Source organism: Pholis gunnellus (genome assembly GCF_910591455.1).
Source record: "Pholis gunnellus genome assembly, chromosome: 19".
Classification (NCBI taxonomy): Eukaryota; Metazoa; Chordata; class Actinopteri; order Perciformes; family Pholidae; genus Pholis; species Pholis gunnellus.
This window is the reverse complement of record NC_136546.1, coordinates 13,083,537-13,104,578: the sequence shown is the minus strand read 5'-3', so window position 1 is coordinate 13,104,578 and position 21,042 is coordinate 13,083,537. Positions and strand designations below refer to the sequence as shown.

At 44.7% G+C, this 21,042-nt stretch overlaps 1 protein-coding gene across 2 annotated transcripts in view; it reads right to left on the bottom strand.

The window, feature by feature from the left end:
* sash1a (SAM and SH3 domain containing 1a) overlaps positions 1-21,042 on the bottom strand; it is a gene marked incomplete at its 5' end in the record, with an annotated part of 146,889 nt that overhangs the window by 22,721 nt on the left and 103,126 nt on the right. For both annotated transcript variants that reach the window (XM_079180924.1, XM_079180925.1), the window contains 7 exons: positions 168-266; positions 1,604-1,716; positions 1,796-1,885; positions 2,106-2,146; positions 7,114-7,163; positions 7,248-7,298; positions 16,364-16,492. In XM_079180924.1, coding sequence (XP_079037050.1) covers positions 168-266; positions 1,604-1,716; positions 1,796-1,885; positions 2,106-2,146; positions 7,114-7,163; positions 7,248-7,298; positions 16,364-16,492 — 573 coding nt within the window. The remainder of the gene's footprint in view (positions 1-167; positions 267-1,603; positions 1,717-1,795; positions 1,886-2,105; positions 2,147-7,113; positions 7,164-7,247; positions 7,299-16,363; positions 16,493-21,042) is intronic.

The following is a 21,042-nucleotide window of genomic DNA, read 5'->3' as shown; positions in this document are numbered from 1 at the left end:
AACACACACATGTTGAAATAATAACGGCCGTCCACCTCCACAACCTCCTTGGCTGAAAAATCAAACTTAAAGGTGAGAGTGTTTAGAGAGGTAGAGTGGAAGGGGAGAGGTCAGGTTTGTTTTGGTGGGGGGGGGGGGGCAGAGTTGGGATGATGGGGTGTACTTACGTTGCAGTTTGAGGACTGGTTTAGATTGGATGCAGATCCGTCAGTCCACTCTGCAGTGTCAGTACTGCTGGACTGTCTGCTGAGCTCATACTCCTTCAGCTACGTGGAGAAGAAGAGTTTAGAGAGGCAGAGGAACAGGGCGGGGGCCATCCACTCTCACCCAGCATGCATCTCTCCATAGGCTAACAATTGATAGGTGTCAATCGACTGCATTCACAGTGCATGTGTACAGACAGACGATAAGTGGTAAATTAATGGTGTGTACTATAAGCCGAGTTTGGTGATGGTTGTGCAAACAATCACTGAACTAAAAGCCTGTTATGTTTTATGAAAAGCATTAATCTATTCTAAAATGTTTGGAGCCTTCTCTTCAGTGTGGTAGGATTTTTTTTGTCATTTCTGAGCAGACATAAATCCGACACCATGAATTTAAAAAGCGAACTGAAAAGTAGATTGAATTGTATTAGATTAATAGTCTCCTTCATCCCTAGGGCACATACTAGCTATCGCTACACTGGCAATAATAGAAAACATTACGATGGTATTGATCAGTGGTGTACTGAACACACTAAATAAAGACTAGCAAGCACAACAAGAAGTTGAATCGACTATCCACAAAAGGCTGATCATTGATTGGTTTAACGGAGCGTCAATCACTAGAGTGGGAAGCTGGGATCAAGCTACGTATTGGCCAAAAGAAAATCAAAGTTCTGAGAAAAAAAACCCGGTAAGAAGATAATTAACAAGCTGCTTTGTGGAGAGTAATCCTGCACTCGAATGCTACCGGACGGACATGCTACCCATGGGCAAGGCATTACAGAAGGGGATTGACCGGAGGGGAGGTGAAGAAAGAAGAAGGCACGTGAAAAGAACAATAATCACAAATTGATTGAAAAAGAAATGTAAGGAAATGTAAAGGAAAGCCAAGTTATTATCCACCATGTCCACCTAGAGAGAAACACCACAATGCACCAGGGCACCCCCCCCCCCCCCAACAGATGGAGCTGTTGAGTTACTGTGACCATCAACCTCGCAATTATGAACTGAGCAACACACCCACACACACTCCAAGAGCCCACACCCTAAAGTCCCCAGACTCCTGAACATCTGGATACACCAACGGTCTGGAGTTTGTGTGTGTGTGTGTGTATGTGTGTGTGTGTGTGTGTGTGTGTGTGTGTGTGTAAAGAGAACAATGCAAGGTTAAAATGTGGAGCCTCGTACATGTTAGTAAGAGTGAGTCGTTTTAGTAAGCCAGAGCTATGATGGGAATATGGAGCAAAAGGGAGGGAAGGCTGGAATCCAGGGGGAGGTGAGGGGATCTAGGCACTTCTAAGGGAAGGGGTCAAGTGAGGGTGTGTGTGTGTGTGTGTGTGTGTGTGTGTGTGTGGGGTGGGGGGGATAACGTGAGGCACGAAGTCAGTGGCGCTTCCTACCCGGGCGAGAGCTTCTTCGACAGTGATCATCTTCTCCTTCACCATCATCATTAGTTGGATCCGCTCTTCATCGCTCATGGTGATCTCACTAGCCACATAGCCTATGTCTTCTCCTGAAGGGGGCAAAGGGAAAAAAGGTCAAATATGGAGTAACGTAAATTACGTAGTAAGTAACAGTAAAGCCACACAAACCTTTGGATGTCTGTCTCATGACTGGTTTGTGCTGAGACTTGCGGAAGTTCTGCCAAAAGGATTTGTTCTTCTTCTTGTTGTCCCATTTACCTAAAAAAAAGGAAGACACGTTCAATATGCAGGTTGTAAATATCTGCATGGGTATAAACCATCATTACAATTTATACAACAAGTACATATGATCCTTGCGCAAATAGGTCTGTCTGACTATTATCTTTCAGTCTCACTCCAAGGATCAATACATTTGAGGCTAAATCTTAAAACACATTAAGACGGTAGAATACAAACATAAAAATGAATCTCAATTTACCTCCAGATCCTTCTTCAGAGCTAGATTTGTGCAGGGACATCCTGTGGGTGAAAGAGTAAAGAAACAAGGATTAAAAAACGTTTTTTTCGTAATCTCAAACCATATGATAAAGTCTCCAGTCTCTGTCAACCACAGTGCTTCAAAACACAGTAACTGTAAAGAGGGCTGCAGTTCTGTCTGTTCACCACTTGGGGTCAGTGGTGGCACTTATGGGACAGCAAAGCTAGGCTCCTTAGGCTTGAGAGGGAGAAGGTGGAGGAGAGGAGAGGCTGTAGACACAATAACACCCCTGTTGCAAAAACAAGAGGGGTCAGTTAGAGATGATGGTACTACAAAGTGTTAAAGAAGCAGTAAAGAACGAAGGAAGGTCAACAAGATAAAGACAAGCATGTGAAAGGGAGAAATCGAGGAAGAGAGGAAGAGAAGGAGAGAGAGTGAGAGGAGGAGAAACCACAGGGCAGACTCAGCCTGTTTGTATTTCCACAGGAGAGACAGTCACAAGGAAGACAGACAGCATAACAGAAGGAGAGATGGAAAATAACAGCAAAAAAAAAGTCTAGATATGTCCATAAAGCTTTCTAAATAACCACTACTAACGGGGAGAAAATAACTCCCCTTAATAACGCCCCTTGTGACACATGAACTGCACTCAGCTTCCAATCAAAAAGTCACGTATGAGCAGCCTCACCCAATGTTCTAGCAATTTCAGCGGCGTGTGAGGCTGTGCCCGACTCTCCCTTGTTCTTGAGGAGACGGGAAAGCCACATCAATGGCAATCTATTTCTATATACTTTATATATAAAAAATAAAAGTGTGTAGTAGAGAGGGGGGGGGGGGGGGGGGGGGGGGGGGGGGGGGGGTGAGCTTCAGCGGTTCATGTTCTAAGTAGCTGCTGAAAACTTCACAGAAGAGGAGACTTCGTTTTCAAATTGAGCCAAGTTTGCAAGGAGGGAGCGAAGCTTCAGGGCGGATCGTGTTTGAGAATAACGCCCTACAGGTGTGTGTGTGTGTGTGTGTGTGTGTGTGAGATAGTGACTGCTTTTCCGTTCTTTCAATTAAAAGGGATTAAATCATAGGGGGGAAAGGACAGATAAGAACGACACATTTGTCCAGCTGAGACGCTCAGAGACCTGTTCAGTAAATCGCTCCACTAAAAAGGCATAGCTGTCTCACTCTCGCACACTATCACACAGCCACACACCCTTTATGACTGGAGCCCAGTGCACACGGGCACACAGCTGCTGAGCCGTGCAGAGAAGACGGGTGGCTGCCAGTGAAGCAATGTGAAAGTGTGTGACAGGATCACAACACGATGAACAGGTCACTTCCCTCTCTAGTGGCTGCTTGTGTGTGTGTGTGTGTGTGTGTGTGTGTGTGTGTGTGTGTGTGTGTGTGTGTGTGTGTGTGTGTGTGTGTGTGTGTATGTATATATATATATATATATATATATATATATATATATATATGTTTGTTCAGACATGGCAGCCCTCTTTTGGTGCAATGGGAAATCTTCACGTGGCTTAAAGCCCGGCTGCTATGGCAACATAATGAGATGCTAATTGAATGGAGGCCTGTACGGTTTGCCCCACTGTTCATCCCCCTCTCAGATAGGCTAGGGCCAAAGCTAATGCTAATAGAACTCACTCAATAGAGGCTTTTCTGTGGCAGCGATGCACCCCCCCCCCCCCCCCCTCCTCCTCCTCCACGGTCTATAAATTAACCTCCTGTGCAGCGCACACATGCATGCACATACACACTTCCACGCGCTCACGAGCCCGAACGTCTTTCAAAGAGGGTGTCAGTCCAGGCATTGTGTGGCTGGGCAACTTAATTGGTTTAACTTTAAATCTTTGGCAGGCCTTTTTTTTTTATTTCAATTCCTTTCTTTGCATCGAGTCGGGGACCTTTAACTGCTTTGTTATCGCATTAGCATAAGAAGCCAACTTTCTATTTTCTGCACAATGTTCAGTACAGTATCTAAACTTTGGCTGGACCTATGTAGGGTAGGTGAAAGCTTATTTCCGCGATACCTCTCGTCATGAAAATGTGAGCTTATGCCTTTGGGGCCATGAGTGAATGGCAAGTTTGGTCAGTGAACATGATGCGATGCGATGCGCATTGACCCCATGGAAATGGTCACGCGAGTGCCGTCTATGTTACAGCATGAGACTCCACTTCTGTGTGTTACAGCTGTAGATGCGTTAAAAACACACGGTGAATATGCAGTAGTTGCACGAGCATAAAAGATACTATATCAACATCAGGGGGGAAAAAAAGGATGAGTAAGTGATGGTGCGTAGGGAGCCATCATATGATGCAAAATGAATCACAGGTTTAGCATCCTGTGTGACAGAGCTGCTGTACAGGAAAGTTGATAAACCAGCAGAAAGCCAGGGTTGGACACACAGCTGTGTGAACTCGGCGTAAATCACAGCATTGCACACATGTACGTGTGGACGGTGACTGTGCGACCACAGGGCTGGCCACCTGGAGCAAGATGATCTCCGCGTTCTGGTAGAGACAATGAACGGCAGTGACCCCTGTGCGACGGTGGCGGTGTCCACAGGAAAAGCAGAGGGGTGAACTCTTCGGGGGTCATGGAAAGGGCAGAGGTCAAATGGAAGGGGAAGACAGAACATCATATGGAAGGGAAATAGAAAAATGATACCGATAAACCACACGCGAAATGCACGTTTCTGTGCTCGTGCATTTATTTCCCTGCCTCCTGTCTCGTGTGCTTCACTCTCAGAAGCAAAAAACGGTTCCATGAGGGCTGCAACACAAGTGGTAAATGTGCTGACAAGGTACTGTAGTTTTCCAACATGATACCGTTGCTTTAAACGGAGTCTTCACATGGCACAGCTTACATTTCCATCTGATTATTAGTTGCATAAGCTGGGCTTTAAGTAGCCTGTTAATCAAGCCAATAATCAACATGCGTCCGTGCACATGTATGCTTTCATCAAGCTCCATTTACCGCTGCTGTTAACTTCTCTGATAAGCTTGCTGACCCTTCTCTGCAACAATACCCTCCAATCAATCACCTCTCAAAACAGGAAGTTCCCAGCTTGAACCCCGTCAGCCTCCTGAGAGCGCTCTGTCATCGGCACTTCCATACCAGGCATTATGGGAGCAGTACCCACCTCCTGCCAACAAAGTGACAAGGAGACACACACCGACAGAGGGGTGGCACAGCCCAAGATGACGTCTGGGTAATCTCTCGGTGCTATTGTCCTGCCGCGAGGCGGTGATGGGGGGGGGTATCCGTGTCTGTGCGTGTGAGGCTGTGAGGAATGATGAGTCGTGAGGAACCGAGGAGGCTTGTCTATCACTCTACCTGAAACCTATTCACCACAGCGGAAAGTGGACAATAGGCAACGCAAGAGAGAACAGAGCTGGGGTGAGTGAGAGGAGGAGAGCAGGCAGAGGGATAGATTATGGAAAATAAATTCTGAGACTTTGGATGGGGGGGGGGGGGGACTGTCCTCGAGCATAACAACGAGATTAATTGAAGACTCGAGTTGAGAGAAGGTCTGAATATTTATGAGAACGGGGATGTGAGGCACAGAGGACAGAAAGAAACCAGGCTGACAGGAAGAAGTTAGGGGCTCATTCTGGGACTCTCTCGAACAGCAAAGCGACGTCATTTCGAAAATTTAGCATCTGGTTCCCATCATCCTCAGCATTTGTCTGTTCAACATATACAGCCATGGGAGAAGAGATCATGTCTGTGGTATGCGCTTCCTCTGCCGCACGTGGTCGTCACGTGTACATGACAATTCTACTGGGGGGTCGCACAGGGGTGATGGTCACGAACAAAGACCAAGAAATAGAGAGTCACACTACGATATGTTTAACCTTTGGCCCTGGCAAAGATGGCGTGAGGTTTGACTGGGGCTCCATATTCATGCAGTAATCTATCCGTCCACCCGTCTCCCCTTAATCTCTTCTTTAAATGTAATGAGGATGTTTCTGGTCACCACAAATGGGCACTCTATTCTGTGTTGAAATCTCCATTAGTCATCTTGTTGGGAAGAACATTTAAAGATATTCTTGACCTCAGCTCTGGTTTAACAGAGATCAAACAAACCCAATGCCTTCAGATGTGTGTGTGCGCGACTGCAGGGAATGCAATACTGTTTGACAGCGGAGCATTTAGAGAGCTATTTTGTGGAACCAGCTTGGAGGAACCAGTGAAAAGGAACCCCACCCACACCCAGTTCCATCCTGTTCTTTCGTTCACGCTCCTTTTGCTGTAATCATTTGGCCATCGCCCTCTCGGTCCCCGTCCCCACCACCCCCTCCCCTTCCCCCTGCTGGACACAAAGGCAGGAAGGAAGCATGGACGGCCAGAGAACAGAGAATGGCTACTAGACAGAGCAGGTCAGCCGGAGCAAGCAGTCAGTGGTTTTCCTTTAACCATAGCAGGGATGTGACTAAGGGAGTTTGGGGGACCGACTACGGGTCAATTATGTGATGACTATGAATGTCGAGGGTTGATTTCCTTTATACTCACCTTAAATCTGTCATCTTCATATTAATTAGGTAATGTTTCATCTGAGAGGGATTTATTTAATCAATTTATTTCAGCATTTAAACATTTGGGAAGACACGACCCAGGTTAGCCATAGCTGAACCGCCGCTCGCTTACACACCGGCCACACTCAGTTTAAGCTTTCGACCTGAGGCGCTGACCTGTACTCCCCACGGGCAAGGTCAGAGACCTTCTGTCCGAGCGGTCGCGTGAGAGATCTACGGCGCTCTGATGGAGGTGCGTGCATTTCCACTTGGCTCTCCATCTTTAGCTGCGGACGTGCAGAAAGGCTAAGTGTGGTCCACGATTATGTGTGCAGGGCATGTACGGTTTGATGCAATCCAGACACGGCCTGCCGTGCTGCACATTGTTTTGACGTGCAACAGACACACAGTTCAATCACAGCGCCTTTCATGGTTCCACACTTGCTCCGGTCACATGTGAAAGAGATTGAATAGGGGCGGACGGACTTACTTTCTGTCTGTTTCTGGAGTGGACACCTCACTGCTGAAGCCTAATGATTCCTGAGGACAGACAGACAGAGACAGGTGTCAGATTGAGATTTCAGCCAAAGATTGCGTGAAAGTGCATATAGTGTCTCTGCCTACCTGGATCTCAGAACGGAGCTGCAGGGATGTGCTGCTTGGATCTTGTTTCTCCTGAAAAAGTAGCAAGAGAGAGAGAGAGAGAGAGAGAGAGAGAGAGGGGCGAGACAGAAGATCAAATGTCAGTGTTAAAGGAGAATCACTTAATAACGATATGAACTGTGAGCACTGACAATTGAGAAGGAAAAAAGATCTGCATCAGGAGAAGAAAGGTTAGTCGACTAGAGAAACAGTGGATGGCGTGTTTAACAATACCCTCATGTGGGAAGGACGTTTTTTTTTTGGTCAGACACACCTGCATGTCAGTGAAAACAAACACGAACACGTGCGCACACACACACCAACAACCCTGCCATTGACGGCTCAACAAGTCAAGTCTAGCCTCAGGTAAACCTGCAGTACTCGTTCTGATTGTTGGTGAATACCGCTGGGCGGTGGTGTGGTCGAGGCAAGTCTTGGCTTTCCTCGCAGAACAAGATCACAAAAGCACCTACGTAACTGGCGACATGAATTCCACAGTGTGATTACAATGACGCCAGTGGGCACCTCCCTCCGCACAAGACAACACCTGCTGGGTTTCCTTACATTTTTAGACCACAATATCCCATATTGGACTAAATGAAATGGCAGCAGAGAAGGGCAAACTGGCTAGTATAGAAAACATAACCAGGCTACAAAAAGGAATGTCCTGTACACAAACAGTGGAAAATAACAACATTTCAAACCGCTCTTTCCTTTATAAACTGTTGCTGAGCTTCTCCAGCCCATAATGTCTGTTCAGGCTGTTTTCACTGTTACACAAGGCTGGTGCGTGTATATGTGAAAAGCAGGTGTCCTCATCATAACAGATCCAGATCCAGATGGCAGACGCAGAGGCTGCACAATCAGAAGAGGTCTGTAACTTCAATGTTAACCCGCTGCACGGGATTACTTAAAGCCAATGAAGGGCCTTGAGGGATTGGTCAAGTGCATAGTTTCTTGGTTGTGTTTTTTGAACTCTCATGAAAGAGATTACCCAACTCCCTGCACTCACACTCGCCCCAAAGCTACCACGCTGCTCTTGAACTGTGGAATATTAAACACCACAGGGACAGATGGGGTCGAACTTTGCTTAAGGGTGGTGACCAGACTTTCAAAATGTGGACCAGGGATTCAAAGGCCTGCATCTCTTGCCCTTGGGGTTGTCATCATGTCAACATTGTTCATTTTTAAGTAGACATTTTCTCGCTCGTTGCCTAATGACAAATATGTGGCTTTACTTTAAATGTGCCTTTAATCCTCCTGGCATGAGTTGTGAGGGCAGCCCCCCATTACTTGCTCAATGCTGAAATATAATGAGGCAAAATGAGAGAATGGAAAAATATTTGTGAAAATAATAATGAATACATGTGGCATGGGAATAAGTTTACAGAGGAGATTAGTCAACAAGATGATTTAGTATAAAGTTATAGTTCTTTGTGATGACCTCTAAGCTTTCATGTATTTTGGGCCATTGTTTGAGGAAGTGTCTACGCCACGATATTGCTGAAATTCATCAGATCACACGGTGAAGCGAAAACACAACCAAAGACAAGTTCCTGTTTCTACTTTCGATTTCTATTTCTGTACATAATCTGCCAATGTTGCTAAACTTGAAAATCAACACAAAATGTCCCCCGGTAAACCCATAACTGTCTCCTAAAAAGGTATGTTGTTATTTGTCAAGGCTGAAGACTACTTGAATACATGCCAATGCGTCCTGTCGCAACAGCTTACAGTCAAAGTTGTAGGGAATTTCCTCATGTTGTACGTAACAATAGGAGTTTAAATACTAGTCATTCAGCTTGGCAGCCGAAGTGGCATTTCAACTAGTTATCTTACCAGAGGATCACTATGAACGGATAAAAGAGTCGACGTGGAGCGCAGGGATAGGAAATGAGTTGTTTCTGAGAAATACGCACCATTCTCTATCTCCACACCCAGATATTAGATTGTAGGAGAACAGTCACAGGAGGCTGAATCTACACTTCCTACACTTGGTCGGTCATGCCTCCTCCTAATCAGAGTGAACTTTAGGGTTAACCTTCTCTGACTGGACTTTGAGCAAGGGGGCACAATCCTTCCACACCCTCAACCTCCAAGCATGAGTCAGCGAGTGGCTAATAGCTGGAAAGCACTTGAAGTGACATAACCTCCTTTTGAAGCTCTTTAAAGAGCCTGTAGCCTGCAGGTCATAAGAGCAGGAGACCTAAAGTGCCGAGGTGGCTAAAACCCTCAAAATTAGCCTGAACCCTACACTTATCCCGACAGTAATCAACTGAAGGCAGGCAGTCAAGATGTTAGCGAGACAGTCTGGCTGGCTTAACTTTAGCACTACAAGCCCTCCTAAGTCTTATTTGCCTTGTTTGTCTATTTGTCTGTTACAGTGATCAAGCAGACATGGCTCCGGACGTTTCTTTGGAAAGTAAATCAAGTAATGTCGGGAAAAACTCTGAAACAATTCCCCCGGGAGTACGGTGAGTCCCATAAGTCAGAGAGCAGGTACCTGTCTAAGGCCATAAAAAACAGACTCACAGAGTTTTGTCTCATTGCATTGCAGCAGAGGGGAGATTTTTTTTTTCTTACAGCGGGAGAGCTTATGTTAGGCAAAGAAACAACACATACATCCCTTAAACAAGCACAGCTTTGGCAGCCAACTCTGATCAAACAACTGCATGGTGCAGAATAATGTGGGTGTACTCAGAAAAACCCACATAAAGAAGGAACAGGGTGTGTGCTCGCATGCACGCGCAGTCACAAAAAAGGTAGCGGCGGTTTGCTTTTGCCATCAGATCCTCTCCGATGGCTTCTCCGGGCTGCAGTGACAGAAAAAGATATGCCCGTCTCACCGATGGATAACTATAGGCACCATGTCCACTGGTTGTAAAGACTATTTTAAAAACACACCGCACATGGACGCACACAAAGAAAATACACAGCCAGACACAAAGCCTGACAAAGCCACATGCATGCCACCACAGACATAAACCTACACAGACACCCAAACCAAGGAGCACCTACACACTCTCAACTCGCCTCCACTTCCACAGACAGAGACACAAAGCAGCTCTCTGTTCCTCCTGCTACTCCTCAGCTTCCCTTTCCTCCTTGTCTGTGCGTGCCATCTCTGACATGGAAGGAGTGGGTGGGATGGCGAAAAAAGCTGAGGAGAAGATCTGAAAAAAAACCAACAACAACTACATCCCATTTGCCTCTAACTGCAGATTTGTGAGATGATTTTTGTCACAGAACAGAACGTGGAGAGAATTTGTGTTTAAAAGTTTACTTCAGACCAGTGCGTCGCTAACGAAGAAGCAAAAGAGAACGGTGAAAAAGTTGCCAGCGTAACTGACACAGACTCTGAAAGAGAATATCAAATTGATGCAGTTTTGAGGCAGTTCTCAGATGTGCGAAACTTACATCTGAGAACACACTCCCAGAGGGAGCATGCTATCCTTTACTTGAACTTACCAGCATCAGCTTGAGATACTGCCCTACTTACCGCGAATTGACACCATGCGTGTGAATGTGCATGTGTTTTCCCCCAAAGATGGCCACAGGGTTGTTTTGCACAATTCACTGTGTGTGTGTGTGTGTGTGTGTGTGTGTGTGTGTGTGTGTGTGTGTGTGTGTGTGTGTGTGTGTGTGTGTGTGTGTGTGTGTGTGTGTGTGTGTGTGTGCGCGTACATGCAAGTGTGATGTGAACGCAAGCCTCTGATTGCTGAAGCATGACTGAATTGAGTTAAAAAAATAGAGAGAAGGCAGTAAGGGAGCGTACGAGGAAGATCTCCGGCTAATGAGGATCACTATGTCTGCAGACAGGGGATCTAGCGTTTCCATCATTAACCCAGAAACTACAGTTAAACACTGCTCTGCCACAGCAGCACCATACCCCGTTAATGAGAGGGAAAGCACAGAAATACAGATGAGCGTTAAATAGCAGCCCTTTAGTTCAAACAGGACTGCAAAGCCCACCAGAGGCACGAGCTCCCCCGCAGTGGAGTCACTGCCAACCTCAGAGGGAAAACTAGCGGATATGCGGCAAAACTAGAGAGACCAGGTGGCATAGCGGAGGTACGCCAACTGGCATGGTTGGGTGAATCTGGGTGGGCGAGAATGAGGTGCCTAGGTAGAGGGGACGGGCACCGACTGGAAATGCCGGCGCCAGACCAAAAACACGTTAGCTGTGGGACCAGCGCGGCACAATGAAAGCCTGCGGAACCGGCTCAATCGGAAGATCTCACAGGAAGATCTACACACACACACACACACACACACACACACACACACACACACACTCATTCCTGACCTCAGTATATGCCACCGCTGAGCTGCCGCACACTCGGTGACACCTCTATCGGCTTCCTTACCATAAGGCTCGAGAGCGTATGTATGTGTGTGTGCGTGCATACTTGCAGCACAGGCACGCATGCTTATACAATGAGGAGCATTCCTAAGCCAAGAGGATCATCATTGCTTTGCTATTTCAAGACAAATACCGGAGTTATTACAAATTCCGATGACAGTCTCGTGATCCCAATGCTAAAATCATAGAGTGAATTACAAATATACCACTTGCTTTCCACGAGGGTTATGGCAATAACGAAGCTCGGCCAGCATCGTTTGAAAGTAATCTTACAGCAACAAAGGCAGCTGTTGAGTTGCGGCGTTTCTAAGCAAAAGCCTGAAGGTAGAAAGGACAAATAAGCAGCAGAATTTGCGACAGTTTGTCTTTCTTCCGCACTGTAGTTTTAACCCAGCTGAACTGACCCAGTTTGACGACTGAACTTCACACAGGCCTCATGGCAAAACAAAACAAGTCAGTATGTAAGTCTTGACCCCCATCTGTCAAGCTACTCAGCTAGAAAAAACCATTACAGAGCGATCCTGAGGCAAGCAGATCAATCTGACACCAGCTGAGGCGTTGTTGTGTCAAAAGTGTTGAAATTAAAAAGGTCAACAGCGAGCCCGACGACTGAAGGATTCTAAAACCAAAGCATCAAAGGGTTTAATCTTCAAGGCCTGCTTGTTTATCCAAGACTTCATAATTACTCTCAAGGATATTATCACAGACAGTGTTGCAATTTCTCATTATGGTTTAGGGCATGTAGAAATGTGCTAAAAGGTTTGCCCCTCAACCACAAATTTCAAAATGATCCATCTTGATATTTATACTTGATGTACGTCATCTGCTGTGGTTTGAGAGATATGCTAACATCTAGTTTGATGTTTGCCGCCGTCGGCTATACACGGTGATCCACTCGAAGGACTAGTCTCCACACTTCTACCTTAGCTCCTATGTGTCCGTGTTTTGGCATGTTTTCACCACAAGTAGCTTGTTTTCACCATAGTACACAGTATTGAAGAGAATAAAGCAAGATTAGAGTAACAGACAATAAGGAAAAACTATCTGATAAAAAGCATTCGTCTTCATAGATTTATTTATTGATCAAGTAAAAAAAAAAAAGTATTGACCCGCATGTCCTGATTTTTTAGATACCATTTTTGACTAACACGTTAACCGCAGACAGGACAAAATAAAATGGTGCTTTAGGGTGAAAACAAAAGGCAACAATATAATAACACATCTCAAACCCATCGTTAAAAGACCAAGAGCTCATCTTGAAAAAGAAGCACTCCTACAAAACTTTGAAGACTTGAAAAGCACACGGCACAAAGCAAAGACTTGTCATGGAAATGAAATGCAAGAGACAAAAACAATATATTACTATACTTATTACTTCAACAGCAAATACACCAGCAATTAAACCAAAACAGGTGCGTTTAAAGGATTGATCTGAAATGTATAGCTGTCTGCAGTGTATGTTGATAAGATCAATTGCATCTATGTAAATTATCTTCCGTTTGTGGTTTTGGTCAAATATTGCAGATATAACAAATGCAAAACAATATAAAAATAACAAGTATGCTCTAAATCTCGTTCAAATCTTTACTTTCGCCCTGATTTTTCACTTGAAAACAACAAATTCTGTTAGAGTCGCTGAACTCTTTGCTCCCTTTCAATACTTCCTCTTCCACCAGTGAGCCTTGTGCATCACCAAATCCAGCATGCCAGTGAGAGCCATCGAAACGCTCATTGTCTATAGGAACACTGGGAAACTGTGCATGGTAGCGCTAATCCATAGGTCCCATACCCAAAGGGGGATGTTTATTCAACCCCTTGTGTCCCTGATACTACTAACATGAAGATGCTGTGAAACAATCCAGCAGGAACCAGGCCGGAAGTGGACACGTCGATAGTTATCTCTGAGAGAGCCTCTCTCATCAGCTCCTAAAAGCGTTTTTTACCACAACAGACAGCCACCACTTTGTTAATTCAGGGGCCCCTCAAGAGCTGGCAGACACATTGTGCAAAACAAACACAAATGTTAAGCTCCCCACATTTTTGTACAAATGTTAGTGTTGCAAGAACATTTTTCCAGAATGGCGCAAAGAAAACACCAAACAGAAACCAAAGGGTTTCTATTGAGCCTAAGTCTCAACTTGAAAATGTTTTGGAGAACAGAAACAGTCAATAAGAGGGCTTCTTCTTTCACTTTGTTGTCGCCATGTTGACCACAGTCGAACTTATAGACACTGGGGCTTTCTTCTGGGAATTTTATAAAAGCAAACTGCCAAAAACGTTTTCACCCGACAAAGTTAACGTTGATTTTGAATTAGACATTCATTATACTTTAACCTTATAGGCTTCACTCTTATGGCACCATGCTTGCCCTTGCCTAGCACTCCCTTTATCTTGACTTCTGCCTCCTTTAGTAGTCCGAGGACCTGTTCAGACCTGGCATCAACGTGCATCTTGGTTGATCCAATCACCAGTGGCCTTGGCATTAGAATACCCCTCCAGTGACCACTTGTGACCATTTCTCCACTTCATATGCAAACACAAGGCAGTATTACAATAAAATCCATAACACAAGGTTCACTCTTACTGGTTTCTTAGAGAACTCTGCGTCAGTTGAGTGTGAAGACCAGGAGAGGGCAAACCTTCTTGGTCGCAAAAAGTTACTTTGGAAGAGATGCGAGATGATTAGAGGTACCCGTCAAAAATAGAAAAGAACTGACCTATTAATTTGGAGTGGAAAAAGAAGAAAGACAATGACTGGAGAGGGTGTGGGACATGATTGAGTCACCCATCATCCTGTACCCTTTACGAGTGACAAGTCTTTCCCCAAAGGGCAAGTCCCTGAGGAGTGCAACTTGCTAAATGTCTCCCCATTAACGTGGCTGTTGGACATTGCGACCTTCTTCAACTGTCTGCTATTGGTCCTTAGGGAGGCGGCTGTATGACGTTTGCTTGCAGCCACTGATTTCTGGACATACTTCACAAGATACAAGAGTTATTTGCTACTCTCTTTCTGACTAGGTGTCCATTCTCACTTCCATCTTTGCCTCTCGTGCTCTGCTTTTCTTTCTTATCCATTTCCTCTTGTGTTTGCACAATGTATTTTATTTCCTTATTCGAGTTTCACAGGTACTGCGCCACAGCCTTTCAGTCTATGAAGGCACCGAGCCCAGTGGAAAAATATTGCCTGAGAGGAAGTAGTTTAGCTCAACCTACCCTTACCCTCGGTGAAGAAACGGCTGCTCTAGACTTGAATATTCCCCAAACCTCATTTTAGAAAAGGACTGCACTGAAATGCAAGGCAAAAGTTCAATCCATATAGCGTAGGTTTATACCGAGCTTTTGAGAACTCTCAGTAAGGTGTTGTCTGACCTATATTCCTTCCTTCATGTCTTTTTTTATTTCTCCCCTTCTCTTATATTTCGGTGCCAAACATTGCAGAGTGGCGGGACAGCTGCAGGCTCCATTCTCCACTCCTTCTCTTCATTCCCCTCATCCTCCTCCCTTCGTCTTCCTCTGTTCACATCCTTCTCCTCCTCCTCCTCCTGTCTTGGGCTTCAGGCTCAGGGCCCAGTCAGCTCTTTTCCTCTCTTCTGCCCTGATTGCTTCCTCTTCACCTGTTTTATATCGTCAGGATGAAACCTTCCCAAACTACTAAATGTCCAGAGGTAATCCATATTAATGTAAACTCACACGAAGGCCACACAGAGAGAAAACTTAAACCTACGAACAAACCAAAAAAATGATCTGTGTATCCACAGCTATGATCTTTTTATGCTTTCCAATCCCTCTCATGAAAGCTGTGAGAACAGGATGTCTACCTGCAGTCATTAAAAGGAAGAGCATAATAAATCAGCTATCCATCTGAGCCATGCTTAACCAAACCAAAACCGCATGGCTGCTTTCGAGCAGAAGAGGCCTCCTATTGAACTGGAAAAACTAGTAATGAGAGACAAAAATATATGAGCAGCAAAAATGTTGACAGGGGCTAAAGGTAAGAATAGCTGAGGTAACACGAGCAAAATCCGTGAATCATTATTTCGTGAGACAGTATTTCTATATTTGTGGTACTGAACCTCATTTGAATTAAGTTGGAGATTTTTCTTTACAGCAAATCTATGCTGTAGAGCAGCAGCTAGCTTAAGTATAAAAAAAGTGGCTACTTTCCAAATATATTTGTTTTAGAAATGTGAACAAATTACCTTTTTCTAAAGGTTCGTACCAAGTAAATTCACCATGAATAAATCATAGAGCTATTGTGAAGTTAGCAGAACGCTCAACACTTGTTTTTGTGGACCTACTGGCGAGTGTGTGGAACAGAGCTACGCCCTCTGCGGCAGCACCAGCAACATTCCTTCACACATTTGAGTGCAGCTTGGCAACCAAAGGGGTGCCCCACTACCCTACATCCTTGAGAAAAGGACCCCCAGAACACAAATGCATTCACATCCAGAAAAAGCATACTGCCTTTTGAGGAAAGTCTTAAACTTTAGCACACATCCATGTTTGTTCCGCTGCTGTTGTTGGTCCTTGCTAGGTTGTTGGCTAAGACTGTGGAAATGTCACTGTGTAAAGCTATCAGACTAAAAGGGGGATTGTTAGGGCCTTATATTAAAGGATGTGCCAGAAAAATTATCATTTATCAAAAGCATTTTGGAAGCATGCAAATGCTTTGTCTGACCACTGTCAGCAAGTCTTTTTTCTTTTACTTGTGTTGTGAGAGTGAGTTTGCATTTACCATGTCAACCTCTTGGGAGACTCGTCTTTTGCGTAGCTCCTCCATGCGGTCGTTGACGTCACTGAAGCAGGTGTTGTAGTACTCAGAGTACTCCTGGGCTAGGTCATCTATGTTGCCCAGAGAACCATCCTGGAGAGAGGAAGAGAGGACATGGTTTAGCCAGGGAACTACGACGATAATGTAATTGTACGGGGAAGAAAAGTCTTTGCGAATGTACACAATTTGGTATTCAATGACTCACTTCAAAAACTAACAGTAAATGCAATGATTCACTCGTTCACGCAGCTTCTATCACTTTAACAATCTACCAGTGCTTCAGGAAAGGAAAAAAGGGCTAACCAAGATAGTACACTGTGTGACAAGCCCACCCCCTCCATCATCTCCATTTACAGCACAGCACAGCTGTATAAAACCACTGTCACATACACTTACAATTAGTGGCATATAAAAGGTTCCTACAGGCACGCATTTCGGTAAAAGTGGCATGGCTTTAGGGAAACACATAATCACTCATCAACACACATGTACAGAGAGGTATGTGTTGTCTACACACACACACACACACACACACACACACACACACACACAGACACAATCCAAAACAGAATAATCTAAATATACCACTCAATAAAAGGTCTGTATATTTTCGGCAGTTGATTCTTATTAAGTCCCATTCAGTGTCTTTTGCCAGCCATGGTTTGATCCTGGGTTTTGTCTTTATCGAGGCTCAAATCAAGGATGCCCTTTACCTCCTCAGACGTTCACCCAACCACAAACCAAACACACTCTTCCAGTTAGCTGTAGTTTAGGTCAGCACAGTTCCTGTCTTTGTGTGGAAGATATGTGTTTAGGTTTGAGGGAGGAAGCTGTGCACCAAACAGTAAAGACCTTAAACAACAGAATACTCTCTGGATATAATGTTGAAGACTGGCCTGGAAACATGAATAGTGACCCGAACCATGAAGCAAGATCAAGAAGTTAGCTGGGGTCAGTCCTCGTGCATGGTTTGGCGGGCTGTACTCAATGCAGTTCTCCAGCTAACTAGTCACGCTCCATCGGGTCTGAAAAATGTATTGCATCCTTCAATTAAGAAGAGCCACCTCTTTTGCACTTGCTGGAGAGAAGACGGACACTGATCTCTTGCTTTTGGTAAAAGTGTAGGCCATTCTGGCAGTGATGGCAAACTGTTAAATATTCATCAGTGTTGATCTAATCTGTGCCAGGCAGACAGCTAGCATTGAGTCACTGTGCAGGGTCCGAACAGTCTCTCTCAGTCTCTGTCTTTCTCAACCGGACTCCCTATCTGGGTGCCAGGCCGCAAATGAATGGATCCCTGTGAGTGTGAGTGCCCCAAACACACACACGTGGGCATAAGGCCCCTCTGGACACACATTAGCATTCACATGCATGCATGCAGGGGATTTAAAAAAGAAAAACACTGGACCAAAACAAACTCAGGCAAACCAATCATATACAACACAGCTCAGTGGACTAAGTTATGTGAGGGCACTTGGTGATTGTGCACGGAACACAATATCACTAACAAACACATGTTCTCCCTCAAAGTGCAGCTTGGCCGGCTGTGATCTATCCTCCCTAGTCTCATTGCTTGAGAAATTCTGTTTCTGGCCCGGACATATGGTCCGAGATGACTGAGATTCCCAGTGGGAGCACTCCATGAGCAGACACATGCTTACCCCAGCATTCCTTGCAAAGATTGAAAGCACGCTCTCATTACAGAACTCCAAGATGTTTTAATTACCATACATGTGTTACAAAATAGTGCTGCTCTTTTCGCCACATCCGGGAGATGAGAACAAACCGTGTCCTCAGATTACACCAACTGTTGATTGAAAGAGGGCTTCTCAAGTTGGTGTTAAAGAATAGCTAGAATTGATAAATCAAGCTTTGCCATTTTTCTGGTCCCACTGCATCAGGAGCATTAAATGTAAACCTCAACTGTGGACGGATAAAACTGCACATGCTAGCTGTTCTTGGATTGATGCGAGTCTTTGGCTGTATGCACCCACGTGTGTGCAAACTTCCCTGTGTTGTGCGTGGATAACTGAAATTCCTCCAACTCTCTAGTGGTATGAGATCACGGGGGTCCGACACAGCTGACCCTCACCCCCACCGTGTAAAGCGATACCGCATATGCTCAGTTATGTACATACCCACTATGAGACAGCGCGTGAGTGTAAGTGTGGAGAGTGAAAATTCCTTTAGGGAGAATCGCAGAATCTGAGGGAACGCCTTAAGAAACGTAAATCTCCGGATGTTTGATTGAACGTGCGCGGCGTCAGCAGATGAGCAAGAGTTTAGTCGACATTTTAGAGAGAATCTGTCGACGTGGGAGTGTAGGTGGAAGAGCATGGACGGATCAGACAGTGGTCCACACATCCAGTTTGGAAATGTGGGCAGGGGGGGGGTGAGAGTGGAGGCTGGACAAGGGATGATTTGTGGGATACTGACTAGGGCAGCTGTGGGGTAAGAAGAGAATAAAACATCTGGAGTCTGGGTGGGAAGAAAAAGAAAGAAAAAAAACAGCATTTATAAGAGAGATTCTAAGGATGAAAATTGAATCCCCCACACCTTACCTAACCTGGAAAGCATATGGGTCTCTGTGTGTTACCATATGAAGATAATTAATATCCCTAAAATCAATGCTGACTCTAATAATATAATTAACACAATTTCAGAAACCAATTAACCACAATAATAAACACATCTAGTTTAATGGAGGTATGTTTGAAATGGAGAATAATTCCAACTCAGCTGATGTAACTGCTTTCTCCACCCTGGAAGGGAGGGAGGCCAACTCCCAATTTTGTCTGGAACAATGGCAACACTAGTCATACAGCAAAAACAACACCCGAGCAAAGATTTGTGAGTGAGTTTGTGTATATTTACAGTAAAGAGTGTGCATGCGTCATTTACTTTTCGAGCCTACTCGAACAAGATGGCTACTCCCAATGTGCAGCTGACATTTTTAAGACAAAACTGAACAAACTGTGATCCATGTTACTTCTGGACCTAATTCAAAACTCAACTCACAACAGAGAAAAGGTTCCGAGAAATGAAGAAGACGTTCACACGGACGCAATAACTGTGACTTAGCGGCTGCCATGTTGTTCAACCAACAAAACACAAATCAGTGGTATTGCACCACGGTGGATAAATATTTCAGCGATGTGTGATATGGTTGCTACTGAGCCATAACCAAGTGATTTACACAATATTCATTCAGGATTGCATTGGAGGAATGGAGATGATTACCATCCATGCCAGAATTCCAAGATAATAAAATCAAGTTTAGCCCTTTTCTCATGGAAAACAAGTCAAATATCCTCAGCTTTGGTTTGGAATATACTGTAAATGTACTGTATATGCTTACTACAGGCAGCATGCACTGCCTTGATAATGCAAACAGCATTAAGTAGCCTCTGCTAGCGTAATCAATTAGAATGCCAGGAATGCCGTGACTAACTAGCACAGAAGCTTGTCTCCTGGGACTTTCAGTTTTAATCGGTTTAATAAAGATGCAATGTTGTGTGCAGTGTTAAAACGTATACTTCATATGTTACCACCCTACTGGAATTATAGTGTCCAAAGATTTTCCCATTCTGTGGCCTGTATTATACCATTTTTAAAAATGGAAATCATTTTCACCAGTTTATGATGATTTCACAACATGAAAAACCACTGCAGTGTTTATTTCTCGTTTCACAATGTAAATACTTTTAGTTCGGTACAAGCTGTTCAAGCTATTATTCTAAAACACACACATTGCCAAGAATGAGCAGTTCCCAGCTGAAAGGACCATTTCTTCACAACATAACATCTGAATGGCGCTCCACTAAAGCAATCTCTTGCAAAGTTATTAAAAAATTCCACAGCCAGCAGGCAAGGCACTGATAACTTAGGTCTCCTTGCGTGCTTAGGAGTCACTGCCAAGGCGCACAGCTAATCTCGCAAGCAAGTTACGCTCAATTCAGGTTTTTATACATTATGGTAGATGTTGCAAAGTCTCACAAAGAAAGTGTTTGTTTATTATAAGCATAGAGGAAGACATGCCGAAAGGCTAAAAGCCATTAGCCCCGGGCCTAACATGTTTGTTCTGGTCTATCCTTTGGGCTCACATTCCTGACTGGGTTGAATGGTGGTGTAAATGGTGTTAACCATTGTCACAAGGCTAGCCTGGAGACTGCCCCTTTTCTCTGGGAAAGAACAATGACAACAGTTTACAGTAGAGCCACGCATCTGATGTAATGTTTAAACCTCGGTGGTACGATCACCGTCACTTGCAATGCAACCTCAGGACAGGTGCGGCAGGTTTGAAATTGCCAGAGACTGTCTTGTATTGGGTTGCATTATACTAATGTTTTGTGAGGGGTAAACCAATAAAAGTGTCCGCGCTATGTAGATATGTAGAAAAACATAAGTAAAGACAGGTGAATAAAAGAGGGTACTGCTCATGTGCCATGTTGCATGACCAAACTACAGGAGTTCTGAAAAATGTCGGATGCACTTTAGTGGAGAATTCCGCAAAACATAGAGCAAGTGGTCTGGCCAAGTCTGACTAAGATGTAGTGTTGGTGATAGGAGCCAACAGGGGAAGAGTGTCGAGGAAGGTGAGGCCAGGGGCCAAAGCCCACCCACTTTAGTGGGCTTCCTGAGGA